Source organism: Hypomesus transpacificus, chromosome 20 (genome assembly GCF_021917145.1).
Source record: "Hypomesus transpacificus isolate Combined female chromosome 20, fHypTra1, whole genome shotgun sequence".
NCBI classification, from domain to species: Eukaryota; Metazoa; Chordata; class Actinopteri; order Osmeriformes; family Osmeridae; genus Hypomesus; species Hypomesus transpacificus.
Genome location: NC_061079.1, coordinates 3243788 through 3259487, shown reverse-complemented (window position 1 = coordinate 3259487; position 15700 = coordinate 3243788). Strand labels below are relative to the sequence as shown.

Sequence of the window (15700 nt, the reverse complement as noted above, 5' to 3'; positions counted from 1 at the left end):
CCCTTGCTTCTCCTCTGCTCTCTGCAGCTAAGCCTCCCCAACCTCCAGCTTCCAATGTGTGTGTGAGTGTGTGACTGCTCTTATGAGTGTGCTGGCAAAATTCCTAGAAAACGTCAACATGTTTAGTGATAGTCTTTCAGAGAGAACAGGACACTCATCCTAGTAAGTTCTAACGTAAGTGATAACTAAACCCTTCCTTCCTCCCCTCCCCCTCTCCCTCCTTTCCTACCTCCCACTTCATTCCTCCCGTCCTCTCCTCCTCTACACCCTTCCATTGAACTCACTTGAAATTAAACACGATCATTACTAATAATCTCCCGAACCCAAGTTCAAGTTCTTGCGGTTTACTGAAAACACATAGTTCAGTGTTGGTATGTGTGTGTAGTGTGTGTGTGTGAGGGGAAAGGCAGAGACAGAAACAGGGAATGTCTCACACACACACACACACACACACGGCAGGTGTATCTGTAGCGTCTGTCTCACCTCGGGGGTAGAAGTCAGCAGTTTGATTGACAGGTGGCCGGCGAACAGCAGAGGAGCGATACATGATGTGACGGCGCCCGCCCCCGCCCTCCTCTTTACCAGCCCCGCCCTCCTCTTCATAGGCCACACCCATATCGTCGTCAGCCACGCCCCCTCGCTCTAGGGGCTCGATGAAGAACTCTTCATCCCTGGTACGAATCATACCAGCCTGGGGGGGAGGGGGGGGGAAGAGGAGGGGATAGAGGGGGAGGGGGGGAGGAAAAGACGGTGAGGGAGGACAGGGGTCAGAGTGGTAGGAGGAGATAGAGAGAAAAGAGATAAGCAGTGAGATAAAGCGAGAGAGTGAGTTTAGAATGTTAAGATGTATGGGGTTCACATTCAGAGCACACACTCAATACAACTAATCACACGCACACAATACCAATACTAACATAAACACACGCACACACACAAACAGAGCTTGTTAGCAGGCTGGCTGGTTGTCTGGATGGCTGGATTGCTGACTGGCTAGTTACATATCTGGATGGATGGCTGGTTAGCTGGTTGGCTGGCTGGTTGGTTAGCTACTGAGAAGATTTCTGGCTGGCTGGCTGGTTGACTGACTAGATGGCTGGCTTGTTGGCTAGCTGGCAGGTTGACTGACTGAAAGATTGAATGACTGGTTGCCTGACCTTCATGTCTGACTCCTTCACAGTCCCTTGGCTGCACCAATTCAGACCATTACATCTGACATCACTCTGTCAGAATCAGAAAAATACAGGCAGAAATCTGGAATCCTCAGGGGTTCCAGAAGGCAGCGTTTCGCTCTGGAACGACGGGGACAGCCCAGAAAGAGGACATACTCCATCAGGAGCTGGAGAGAATTTCTCATCTTCACAAACAAACAACACACTGTGACACACACACAAGAGGCTGTGGAGACGTCCCTCCTCTGTGGCAGAACAAAGGAGTGGTTCTGTGGTCCAGATCTGTCTCCATAGCGATGGTCAGCTGATCCTAGGTGTGGGGCTATTACACGAGGGGCCAGATTCACCTTGTCAACACAGACACACACACAAAAACACACACACACACACTCACTCAAGGGCCACGCTGAAAGACTAGGGTCCCTAGAGATAAGAGTTTAACCTAAACCATATGGCCTGTGTCTCTGAGGATGGCAGATTATGGAGCCAAGGAGACAGAGGTAGGACGTTGGAGGTCGGAGGTAGGATGTAAGAAAAAGGCAGGAAGCAATAGGAAGATGGCAGGAGGTAGAAAGCAGGAGGTAGGAAGCAAGAGATAGGAGGTAGGATGCAGGAGGTAGATATTAGGAGGCAGATGGCAGGAGGATTGTTCAGACCCACAACCAGAAAGAGTAAGCTCACTCTGGCCTGGTCGACCATGAGAGGTCAAGCTAGGGTAAGCAGGGAGGTCAAAGTGTGAAGAAAGAGTTTGTGTGTGTGTGGATGAAGGTGAATGTGTGTAGGGTGAGGGGGTCGGTGAAGACGGTCACAAAACCATGACCACGACCACCACCTAGACAAGGCCACGAGCTGAGGCTGAGTGAGACACACACTGGACAGACCGAGCTTTGACCGTGGAGCTAAGGCTTTGACCGTGACAACAGTTGCGATGTCTTGGACCGTTACCAAAGACATGACCTATAACCTCAACCATAACAGTAAACTATACCCCTGACTGTCAAACATACAGCTAGAGACACTGTCAAAATGATTCTCTCACACAGTGAACTCTCCAGCAAAATATATAGATGTAGAACGCACACACACATAGACACACAAACAAACACACGTGCAGACACACACTCGTTCACACACAGCACAGGGACCGGAGACATAGCACTCTGTGGAAAGCTAGCGAAGCTAGCGAATTAATCACATACACGCGACTAACAGACAAACACAAACACAGAAACATACCCCAGCACGCATACACACACATATGGTGAACACACACACATATGGAAGAAACACACACACACAGGGGCTGGAAGCTGGCAAGAAGATCAGTAGCTGGCTGACTCACAGAAGCGGATCATGAGGGAGGGCAAATACTACATGGAAAAACTGCTAATCACACACACATACATATACACACGCACGCACGCACAAGCACGCACATACATACACACACGCTTGCAAAGTCAAGCAAAAGCCCAGCAGCATATTTTCCAGTAGAAAATGTAAATCAGGCATTTCCTCTTTCAGTTCCAACACTGCTGGTTTCCAACAATGATGACAATGCTACACACAATATCATAATAATCACCTATATCATTTGACATATTATTGTGTACTGTGCCTGGTAGCTGATACGTTACTCTGCATTGTGACTGGTAAGTACAGACCGTTCCTTGACTGAAAAATATTAACTTCTGACCCTTGACATTCTGCTGTATTTTGTATATACAGTATGTCGCTTTGGAGAAAAAACATCTGCTCAATGAAACAAAAACAACCCAAAGAAAAACCCAGAGAATACAGGAGACAACAACCTAGAGAACCATCCAGAGACCCACTTCAAGAACATCCCAGAGAACAACCAAGAGAACAACCCAGAGAACACAGGAGAAAACAACCCAGAGAATAACCTAGAAAACACTGGAGAGAACAGGACAGGGAAAGTCTGTGGTCGTGTTGTGACATCTTGTCTACATGTGTTCTACAGAGAGGACTGAGCAGAGAGAGAACCGTTCTAGAATCTGGGTCCAACTCTGGAAAACATGGAACAGGATGACATCATTTGCTTCTGTCCCAACAATGAGGTTGAAGTCTGTGTCACATGGTGTTGTCTGATGATATCATGCCACCAATTTGAGACCGACCAATTAATTGATGTCTACAAACAGATGTCTGCAAACATACTTCCCTTTGTATCTATTTGTTTTGTCCAACTTAGACAAAACCCTGGATTTTGTAATGACGTCCTAAATTTGAGCAGCCACAGGAAACTCAATGAAATTTTGGTTTGTTAAATTCGTTATAAAAAATTAAACCTTGTAGTGACATTTCTAATCCATGCTATACGTTGTTCTACCCAAACGGTTAAGTTATGTAGAATGTTTCGATTTATTGTTTTTTTGTCTCAAGATTAATCAACAAAGAGACTACAGAACCCTCTACTAATATATATGGGCTCTGGGATTAGAACCCAGTATCTGTGGACTCAGGGATTAGAACCCAGTATATGTGGACTGTGGGTGTGGTCATAGCCCTGTCTGTACCGCCTGTGTAAGCTCTGAGTGCTCTGGGCAGGCAAACATCAGACTCACATGTAAACACTGACACACACCCTCTCTCTTCTTTTCTTTATCTCACTTCATCACTCTCCCTTTCTCACTCACTCACTACACACACACTCCTTGTATCTCTTCTTTCTCTCCATCTCTATCCCTTACTCACTCACTCACTCACTCACTCACACACACACACACTAACACACACACATACAAACACTAAAACACTCTCCTCCTTACCACTATAGGATACAAGTCCAGACACCCCCAGCCTCTCTCCAGTTCTGTGCTGTGCCAGTCTAACTAAACTGTAGTGATTCATGTGCAGTGACCTGGCATTCCTGACTGACAGCAATCTAGACAGAACACATATACTTTCCAAGAAGACCTCCACTGCAAGTAGGTGTCATTAAACATGTCATAACCATGTAAAAACCGTAGAATACCTCCGTAATAACCATGTAATAAAGAGGAGAAGATAAGTTAAAACAACGTATATTACCTCCAGAACACCACTTCATAAATGTGCTAACAACTATGTAATAACCACGTTCTAACAATGCAATAACGAGGAACAAAACGTTTGCATCACCACGAATGAGCTTCACAACAGAGTTTCTCTGCACAGAGTCTGTAAATTAGGTACCGGTGACAGCAGAAGTTAACTGAGACGGGCAACTTCCTCACCATGGTGGAAAACTAAAGTGATATGAACACCCACACAGAAACCTGCTGGTCAGAATGTATCTGCTTGTCTTCTTCCTTACGAGGACCTTGGAATGAAGGATGAGACACACCCCCTGACTACCCATGAGCCTTTAAGTATTTACCAGAAGTAAATCACTCTCAGTTAGCCAAAGCTGGGGCCAGCTTTGGCTAACTGACTGCATTCTGGCGGATGGTGAGATTAGCTCGATTTGGCCTCTAAGTGGATTTATGTGTATATGGTTACCATGCATCATTTCACTCGATGAAAGACATTTTTTAATGTTGTACATTTGTTTGCATAATTTGTTTGTTTTTAAGAGCAACAGCTAATGTTAGCTTTTAGCAATTTTAAGGCTATGTTGCTGTAGGTGATAAGTTGCCACTGGTCGAAACTTTTGTGTTGTGACATCATCTCAACATTGACATATTTAAGTAATCTAGTAATCTAGTCAAATTCTTCTTCACTCATTTTATCTTCACTTGCTTGTTCAGATGTTAAAGCATCCCACCCCTTTCCTCCTCCGACCCCCCTCCCTCCCTCCCTCTCCTCCTCACCTGCTCCCAACCTCCTACCCCCTTCACTTCACCTCCTCTCCTCACCAGCAGTGTGTGTGAGTGTATGCGCGGGCGCAAGCGTGTGCCTGCCTGCCTGCCTTCCTGCCTCTCCCGTGGCGGTACTCACCAGCCCGTCACAGTTGCTGATGGCGACGGAGGTGTGGTCCATGTTGAGCACCTCGCCCACATAGAGGCAGTCGGCACCCTCCAGCGGCCGGGAGTGCGTGGCATTGTCCTCGTGCCACTCCACCGTGGCTCCGGGGGCAACCAGGTGCGGGTTGAGGCGCACTCGCAGGTGGAGCTCACGTCCAAATGCCGACACGTTGTAGTAGAGGGTCCCTCTCCCCCCCCCCCTCCTCCTCCCTTGCCCCCTCCCTTCCCCCCTCCGGCGCTTCTCTCCGGCGCCGTCGGCGCGCGTGCAGTTCGTCCAGCTTCGGGGCAGAGACCGCCCACGACAGGAAGTGACCTACGGCGTTGCTGCTGACTGGCCTGACCAGACTGTACTCGCTCAGGACATGCTGCAGAGAGTCTGACACACACACACACACAAATACATTACATAAATGCATATACACGCACACACACACACATAGGCTACACACAAATACTGAGACACAGATATCAACCACAAGCCTCCCTTCACTAAGGACATGCTGCAGAGAAAAAGGCAAGGTTACCCTAATCAATACAATCACACACACAGTCATACTCACACACACTCATACACACACATACATACACACAAGCTTAGACACACATATACAGTCACTCACACACACACACACATGCACACACATACATACACAAACAGACACACACACAAACAGACTTGCACGCTTACACACACAAACACACACACACAGACACACCCACATACATGGGCAGTTTTTAGACAGACATCGTTATAAACTCCCACATCACACCCTTTTAGTGGAATGCAGAAAGTGGAACCAATGTGTGTGTGCGTGTGTGTGACGCTGACATGGTCTGCAGAATATCATGACCCCTAACAACACCTTGACAGGTAGGTAGATCACGTGACAAGTTCAAGTTCATGTATATTTCTGTGGATCGAGCTACAGTGTACACCGTGACGGTGTGGGGATAGGGACTACTATCCTGCACATGCCGGTAGACAAGTAACTTGCACCGTTCAAATCGACACCTTTACAATCTCTAGGTTATGTTTGGCCACGTACAAGGCTCGCGGCACGACAGAGATTAGAAGGAGCCCCGCGTGCGTGAATCATATTCCCCAGACGCATAACCTAAGACTGAAAACAGAGAGAGAAAAACAATTGGAAAAAGTTGGTCTGGGCGAGTCTAACGTGACAAGACGTTATTATCTTGTCACGAAAAGTACCGAGATGTGCAGTAATGCTGGAAAACCTGGTTTAACTTAGACCGCCTCTGAAAGTGTAAAGGCACCGATATTTCTTCACAGCGCATTGTTACAATGACATTCACGATAAAACAACAAATACATCCCTCATACCCTACCTATGCTGCTGGCGATATGAAGTCCGTTTGTGGGAGTTAAGTGTAGTAAAATAATAAAAAACGCTAACCCAGGAATACCATCCATTGCAGGTCCGGGTAGAAGACCGCGCAGAGACGAGGCGGACTTTGCGATCTGAGATAAGCGATCCAACAGAGCGTCTCCCACCCCTTGCCTACATCCCCCTCCCTCCCCTATAGAACACACCGCCAAGAGCTCTCCGTCCCTCTCTCTTTCTCTCTCAGTCTTTGTCTTTATCTCTTTCACACACACACACACACACACTACTTTTCAGTGTAGCCTGACCCCTCTCCCTTTCTTTCTCTGTTTCTCACTTTCTAACACACACACATTCTGCATTAGTTTGACTTTAAGTGCAATTTGTTTTGGAGATATAACAGACCCTTCTGTCTCTGAAGAATAGGGACGGGATCCTTTCTAGTGTCCAAGTTGGCATAGCCGGCCTGAAAACCTAACAATCCAGGATTTGAGACAGAGTTCACCTTCCCCCCTTAGAGCTCACCCTTATCCTCAGAGCTCACTCTCATCCTCAAAGCTCACCCCCATCCTCACAGCTCACCCCCATCCTCATAGCTCACTCTCATCCTCACAGCTCACCCCCATCCTCACAGCTCACCCCCATCCTCAGAGCTCACCCCCATCCTCAGAGCTCACCCACATCCTCAGAGCTCACCTTTATCTTCAAAGCTCACCCCCATCCTCAGAACTCACCTTTATCCTCAGTGCTCACCCTCAATGTCAGAGCTCACCCTCATCCTCAGAGCTCACCCTCATCCTCATAGCTCACCCTCATCCTCATAGCTCACCCCCATCCTCAGAACTCACCTTTATCCTCAGACCTCACCCTCAGAGCTCAACCTCACTGTCAGAGGTGACCCTCATCCTTAGAGCTCACCCTCATCCTCAAAGCTTACCCTCATCCTCAGAGCTCATCCTCACAGCTTTCTGTAACTGTAACTTTCATTCATCCATCCAATACCCTTCATTCATTCACTCCTCCCTCCCTTCATCCCTCTCTCCACAGCTGAGGCAGGCTCCCCCTACCCCTCTTCCCCATACATACATCCCTCCCTCTCCCCCCCCCCTCCCTTCACAGCTAAGGCCAGCTACCCCTCCCTCTCACCACCTTCCCCCATCTCTCTCCATTTCCCTCCCTCCATCCCTCTCTTCACAGCTGAGCCTCTCCCTCTCCATCATGCTGTTGTGGTTCAGCCTCCAGAGAGCCTGCCTGTCGTGGATTTTTAAGTTTCCTATCTGAGCTCTGAGACACGGCCACTAATGACAATGAGAAGGGGTGGAGGCTTAATCACTGGAGCTGGGAAACTCCATTTCCCAGAGGGTAGTGGGGGCCGAAACAGGCCAGCCAGCCGTAGCACCAGGGGGATGCCAAGGAAACAGATTCAAGGAGATCTGAAAGTAGTTTGGACCAGCGCCGCAGATTCTTTTACAAGGGACAGGACTCTAGAACCCTTCTAGTGGGTTCTAGATGGTTCTGGGTCCAGGAGTGAGTGTTATTTAGTATGAAGGTGATTAAATAGGCACAAAACCACATTGTTAAGTGAATGTTTATGTTTCCTATAAAACAGTTTCTTGTCTTTCATGGTTTCATGATGGTGAATTTTATACATCTTCTCGCATCGCAGAAGAATGATGAGCTCAGATGTTTATGGGTCCTCTCGTCCTGATCTGATTGGTTGACCTTCAGCTGCCTCCTCCTCAATCACCAATCAATGAGCTTACTGCTCAGGATTCTATGACGATCTTCCTGGTCCACCGCAGACATCCAGCTGACCTCAATAGTGCCTCCAACTCCCATCATGCACTGCACCACACCACATCTAGTCGTGCCTGATACATTTTGAGGACAGAGGCCCTAGCAGAGAGACGGAGAGAGAGATGGAGAGTAACTTTAGCAGTGCAGAGAGAAAGAGAGAGAAAAACACATGTATAATACAGTTGTGTACTTGTTTCATTTGTCACTTTCTGTCCTGTTGGCTCTGTTATCCTCTGCCTCTGTCTCTCATTCATTCTGTCTCTCCCTCTGTCTATCACTCTCTCATACAGCGCTCTGAGCACTCGGAGAGACTTTGCACCCGGACCGTCGCAGCTTTGCAGAGCTGCTCACTTCTGGAACTGGCACTGCCCAGAGGTGTAAACTTCTGTGTGTGTGTGTGTGTGTGCCCCACAGTGACATTAACTGGCCACAGAGAGAAACAGAGCAGCTGTAAAGACATCAGTATGGCAGCCTTACGAGACTGTTCCTGTGTGGAAGAATTATAAAACACACACACGTACACCCCCCCCCCCCCACCACCACCATCACCACCACCACGCACACACATACGCACACACACACACACATACGTAACCCCCCCCCCACACACACACGCACACTGACAGACACACACACTGTCGATGACAGACCCGTTTATAGAGGACATGTCATCTACACTCTACATTTGAATCAGAATGTAAAGGAAACAAAAAGGAAGCACACCCAGACATCTCTGTTTTCCTTGTGTGAAAGCAGAAACATATGGGGGTGTGTGTGGTGCGTGCGCGTGTGTTTGCGTATGTGACGGCGGCTGTTTTTGATCAGCGATGACATCGGAATTCTTTTCATCTCATGTCTAAATGATGGTGAGGTAGCTGAGAGGCAGAGAGAAAACACCATTTGGCAGGGAGAATACGACATCTGCATCTACACCTCAACTTGACTGTCTCTCTGCCGGCTGCAGAGCACATACACACAGGTAGAGTTAGCTATGTACAAAGTTAGCTACAATCAGTTAGCTACATCAGGTTGGCTACATACATACAGTTTGCAACATAGTGCCAAAACAAAATGCAATACCACCAAATCGCATTATGACCTTTACTCTAAGCGGGTAGCTAGGGGTGGGGACTTGGTAGCTGTGTGCCTGCGTCTTCCTCAAGTCAGGGTCATTGATTGGTCAAGCCTCACATGGCAGCAACTGATTGGCTGACTGGCAGGAATCAGATAAAAGTGTGAGCTGGAGGTCAGGGTACTTTGCCCTTGCCTCATGCCCCTACCCCTTTTTTTGCCTGGAAGTAAATACAAACCCAGAAGTATTGGCCAACACAATGAAGCTGTTTTACTTGCTACCAACGTTTCAACCAATCATGGAAAAAGCCAGGTTGCTGCAGCCAGTGGTAGACAGCTAGTTGTTAGATAACTTAACCCTTTTTGCTAAGATTACATTGGGATGTCCTCTGTACTTTCAATACAGCATTATTATTCACTACTTTGAATGCATCATAAATGTTGACTTTAACATCCTTTACTACCTGTGATGAAGTGTTTGCTACTTACGCGGATTGACAGGCCAGTCTCCAAAGTTTACCATTTTAATCCTCTCTGTGGATGGACTGAAGCCACATACCTCCTCTTTTGCTCTTTGGGGAAATAAAGAAACTTGTAAACAGTCTACTTTGAAAATATGTTATATTATTCGTTGCTGTGAAAAATACGACACGGCAGCTTTTAGGCATGGTACCACACATTTGTCCAATTTGACACGGCCCTTACAGTGCTTGTATTCCCCCAAAAGGGGGGGTTCTGACGACAGGGAAGTGACATGTGCCTGCTCTCGTGTTTTGGTCTGGGGCTGATTGGTCCAGCAGGCTCCCAGGGTTCTCCAGGTGAATGTTCCCAAGGGTAACCTCAAGGTTCTGGAAAGTTGATGTCATGAACTAGAACTGATGAGATTAGGGTGACTCGTTACATAAGTACTGATAATGTCTGAGTTTGGAATTCCTCTCTCTGCATGTGCGCGCACACATAGTCAAACACGCAGTCAGACACACACACAGTCAAATACAGTCAGACACACACACCAACACACACTCAAGAGCAGCAGACCTAGTCGCTGGTTCACCCAGAGCCGATAAGAGTCACTGAAAACTTCTGCGTGATTTATGGTTGTCCCTGGCAACCGCAGGGCAGCCCTCATTCCTTCATCCGTTTAGACTCTCCTCTCTCTCACTCCCTCCTCTCTGTCTTTCTGTCAGGTTCCTCATTTTCTATCACTCCCTCTTTTCTCTCTCCTCCTCTGTCAGGATCCCTACTCTCTCTTTCAGGGTCATCAATATCTCTCCCTCCTTCACTCTCTGTCAGTGTCCCTTGCTACAAAGCTTTAATAAGAGAGAGCCAGTCGGTATTGGTGTGATCGACAGAAAGTTTGTTTGACGATCTCTGCCAGAGCTTTCCTCTCATCCTCCCCTTTCCTCTCCACTCCCCCTCCGCCATGATTCCAGCCTCAGGAAGTCAGACAGTGGAAGAGAAGGGAATGTACCAGAAAGCTTCTACTGGCTAATCATCTGTGGAGATTTATGGCTGTGGTCACAGTTAGCCATCTAAAGGCTGGCTGGCCAGGGGAGGGAGAAGAAGGGGGGAAAAGGACAGGAGAAGGGTGGAGAAGAGAGGACAGGAGAAGAGGGGAGGAGTGACTACAGTACCTCTATGCTGTTGGTCAAGCATAAGACTCCAGATGGTCTCATTTCCAGTGGCTGGGTTCTTCTCTCTCCTCTCCTGTCCCCTCTCGTCTCCTCTCTCATCCCCTCTTTTGCCCTGTACTCATGTCATTGCAGGTCTGGTTGAGCTATTTTTGTCATTGTTTTGTCTAAATGAAATCTGGTTCTCTTTGCTTTGTCTTAACCTTTGAGGGCAGGATGGTAGGAAGAGAATTTGAGACGAAGGTAGAGCAGGAGTCACTCCTGCCTTTATTCGAAGGCTCCTCGCCACTCCATCCTTCCCTCACTTCCCCCTCTCTCCTTCTCCCTCCTGCCTCTTACAAATAATCCTGCAACATTCTAAGTACACACATAACACACACAGTGGTTTTTATAGGTCACTAAAGCAGCTGTCCACCCCGCCATCAAGTGTACTTACAAACAGCATCATTCAACCGGGATGCTGACAGCGAGACGGTGACAGTGACTCCAAAAGAGAGGAAGGAGAGAGGATGAGCGTAGCTTGAGTGTAAAAGAGAAGAGAGAGAGGAGCGTATCGTCAGTGTAACAGAGAGGAAGCACAGAGAGAAGGGTATAGATTCTGCGTGACAGAGGCAGGAGAGAGGGCTGTATCTTAAGTGTAATTGAGGGAGGGAGAGAGAGAGAGAGAGACTGTATTGTGCATCTTCAGTGTAACAGAAAGCAGGTGTCGACAGGTCCTGGTGAGGCACAGCTGTCGGGAGGGGGGGGGGGGGCAGTTGGATTTACAGGCAGGCAGGGCGGTGGAGGGGGAGCTGGCGACACACTCTCATGTACACACACACACACTTTGCTCATCCATCACCATGACACGCCCTGCCCCTAGAGCGTGGCTTTAAACGTCTCTATTAGAGTGGAGAGAGACAGGGGGAGAGGAAGGAGGGGGTGGAGAGGAGAAGCTGGAGGAGGGTGGGGCGGTGGGAGGGTAGAGAAGGGGACAGGTAGAGGACAGGAGGGGTAGGGGAGGAGAGGGGGGAGGACAAGACAGGGTTAAACTCGAGTTGGCCCTCTACCAGGCTGCAGCATGTTCACTCTGGAGGCAACAGTAGAGGTGTTTAAGGAGAGAGAAAGAAGGAGAGAATAAGGAGGGGTGAGAAAGAGAACGAAAGGGGGAGAGAACAGAAGAGATGTTAGAAAGGAAAGAGAGAACGGAGAGAGAATAAGGAGAGAGGGCTAAGGCAGGGAGGACGTCGACAAAGGAGAGGGAGGGAAAGTAGAGAAGGAAAGAGAAAGAACACACGCCAGCAGCTGAAACATCATTTATTTTCAACAAGTAGGAAAAATGACAGATAGCAAAGACAAGCTGACCCTGTTAGAAACACTGCTACTGCTAATACAGAGAGGGGGAGAGACGGGGAGATGGTTAGAGGGGGGGGGGGAGTGGGTGAGGAAAACGAGGGTGAGAGGGTGGAGAGTGGGGGGGGGGGGGGGTGGAAACAGAACATACCTTGTTCACCTGACAGTCACATTAAAGATTGTGATGTTGAATTAAAAACAGCTGCCAAGATCACTTTCACGACACTGTATTCTTAAGTCTCCACACTCTCATTTATTCCTCCCCACATTTCAAATACGCACAGTAACAGCATCTCCAGACATTGTGCAAGCGTGTTGCTGGTATTTCAAGTGGAAAACAAGAGTTGGTCCTTTACATAAGTGTCTATAAGTCCCTCCAGACTCCCTGGAAGGCTGAGGGACATACAGAGATGGCTGCATCAGAGAAGACATCTCTCTAACGCTTCCTTATTTACATGTTCCTTGGAGATCTGAGGGGAGTGGGGACGGACCGGGTGGAACGTTTTGGAGATATAAAAGTTGAAAATGAGGATTTCATGAGGATGAAACTGAGGGGTCTCCCAATGACACCGGGTTGAGCTGTGAGAGTTGTTCCGGAACTGTCTTGAGTTCTGCCTGCTGGCCATTCCATCTAGTCACCTCAGTGTTCTAGAACCCCTCCCATGCAGAGTAGTAACTCACTTAACTTGTGCTGCCTTCGGGTCATTGTGACCCACCTTTTGCACCGCGACGGTGGGTCACAATGACCCAAAGGCAGCACAAGGGTTTAATATGGACGATGAGATGGAAGAGGAGTGAAAAGTAGAGGGGGGATGAGGAGAGGGGAAGAGGGTGAGGAAGAGTTAGGAGGAGAAAGATTGAGGAGGAAGATGAGAGGGATGAGAAGGAGAGGAGTGAAAGGGAGAAGGTTGAGGAGAGGGGGGGTGAGAAGGATGGTGAAGAGAAAGAATATGAAAAAAATGAGGGGAGGAGTGAAATGGAAGATGAGAAGAGGGGAGATGTGAGGTGCGTGAGGAAGACGAGCAGAGTTGGGAGGACAAAGAGTGAGCAGGAAAACGAGAGGGATGCGTAGAATGGCGTAGAGGACTGAGAAGGAGAGGGATGAGGAGGATGAGGAGAGAGTAGGGATTAAAAAGAGGATAGAGGAATATGAGAAAGGATGAGAAGAGAGGGATGAGGAGAGGGAAGGGGTAGAGGAACAGGAAGATGAAGAGCGGGTAACAAGCAGGAAGTCGAACATTTCCAGCCTAGTAGACTCTCACAGGTCAGAACCCTACACATACACACACACACACACACACACAGGGAAACATGATCAGAACCAGCTCACATGACTTATTGCTGAGCTCCTGGCAGGAGATAGGTGTATTTCGAACCAATCAACAATCAGAGCACTGAGATTCCAGGAAGTGGATGAGCCAACACTGCCCAGTGCATCATGGGATACTTAACGTGCTCTGGACAAGATGATGGGGAAGAAGAAAAAGCAACAACAAAAAAAGCTGGTTTCACTAACTCCCTTCCTGTTATATTCTATGTTTATGTCACTTAACTGACAGGTGGAGCATTTCCTGAACACACTCCATGGGAAGTCCCACATATCTATTGGTCAGGGATGGGATCCATTTGACGTCAAATCATAAAGAGAGGGCTGAGGCACAGTTCACTTGGCAAAACCAACCAAAAACACATCAGGATTTCTGTCACTTTATTTTACTAGACTTTGTTTTCTGTTAAAAGACACAGTTCAAATCATGTGACTGGAATCATATAGTAGCAACCATATAAATCTAGAATTCAGTGTGCCAACATTATCTTTTTACAAAACAGAAAATTTGGTTTGAGAATAACAAAACAAAAAGAGAGAAGAAAAAAAAAGGAGGTAAACAATAAAACAAATGATGAGAATCCTACCAGTGACAACCCCCATGATAAACAGCAACGAGTCAGATCAAAGCAAGGAAACAGTACATCACTTATTCACAATTTACAAAAAACAAATCTCTTTTTTTTAATATTTTTTTGCCACGACACCATCAGCAACCCCGACAGAGGGACCCAGACACGTTGCTTTAGTAGGAGGCAAAACCACGACAACAAAAAGTTTGGAAAAAAGGAAAACAAAACGAAAGAATGACAGAAGAGAGCAGGAGAGAGGGAGCAGGGCGAGAGGGGAGGCCTACTTCCTGCTTCCTGCCTACTTCCTGTCTACTTCCTGCTTGGTAAAATTCATTTTAAAATCTCCTCCCGGCCATTTGGCCGGAGGGTTGGTTATAAAAGCCATACGAGTAGCTGCACTAGTGATCTACAAGAAGTGCTTGTCCATTTAATCATAAAAAAAACAACATTGAGATATTTCAGACGTGGGGGGGGGGGGGGGGGAGGATGGGTGAGGCGCAAGGGTGGTGGTGGGGAGGCCTGCTGACAGAAGAGCCGCCACTGACACTGTTTCCTGCTGATCCTAACCCCCTCCCCCGCCCCCCCTCCCCGTTTCTAAATGACACGACCATTGACCAGACGGAACACCTCCACCCCTGCCTCCCTCCTCCTCCTCCTCTCCCCATCCACCCCTTACCGTCCATGTAGCCCCCCCCCCCCCCCCCCCCCCCCCCCCCCCCCCCCACCCAGGTGCTACAGGATTGGTGAACGTCAATTGGCCCTTTGTGTGGCCGCGTCCCATGGCACTAGACTGGACAGGGAGGGCTGGGGCTGGGTTCGAGCAGAAAGGCAGCACGCTAAGTAACTACACGACAAAATGAAACACAACATTTATACAGAGAATCGCCTGAGTTGAGGAGTCAGTTGGCTCTAGATACACAACTATAATACTCTACACTGGAATAGGGGCGGGGGGGGGGGGGGGGGAAGAGGCAGCAAGGACCTGGTCATGATCAGAGCACTCTGAGCCTCACCCCCCCCCCCCTCACCCCCACACAGCCCCTCAGAAAAGAGGGGAGATAAAAACCATGGACACACAATCTGGGGAGGAGGAACGGGGGGAGCTGTAATAGTTCAAGCTGCTAAAAAAACAAAACAAAAAACAACAACATCATCAACAACAACAAATCAAGAAAATAAATGTTTTTTAAAAAAATGAAGAAAAACAAGCCCATAGAAAATTTGTCACGTTACCATGACTACTCTACATACCAATAAGGAAGTGATTGGGAAAGGGAGGGGGGGCTGGTAGCTAGTCTCCATAGCAACTGTATGGAAACAGGGGACTGTGTGCGGGTGTAGGAGGGGTGACGGAGGGTAAGCTGTACAGAGGGACTGGCTTCCCACACAAAGGAGAGGCCGTGTGTGTGTGTGTATGTATGTATGTATGTACGTGTGTAGCATCACTGCACACGCGTGTGATGGACGCACACGCCAAACGGGTGCTGTGA

At 48.1% G+C, this 15700-nt stretch overlaps 1 protein-coding gene across 1 annotated transcript in view; it reads right to left on the bottom strand.

The window, feature by feature from the left end:
* LOC124482617 (A disintegrin and metalloproteinase with thrombospondin motifs 2-like) overlaps positions 1 to 6636 on the bottom strand; it is a 25657-nt gene extending 19021 nt beyond the window's left edge. Inside the window, 4 exon segments of the mRNA XM_047043037.1 lie at positions 484 to 691; positions 5112 to 5321; positions 5323 to 5513; positions 6485 to 6636. Coding sequence (XP_046898993.1) covers positions 484 to 691; positions 5112 to 5321; positions 5323 to 5513; positions 6485 to 6569 — 694 coding nt within the window. The 5' untranslated portion in view covers positions 6570 to 6636.
* Positions 6637 to 15700: the final 9064 nt, after the last annotated feature.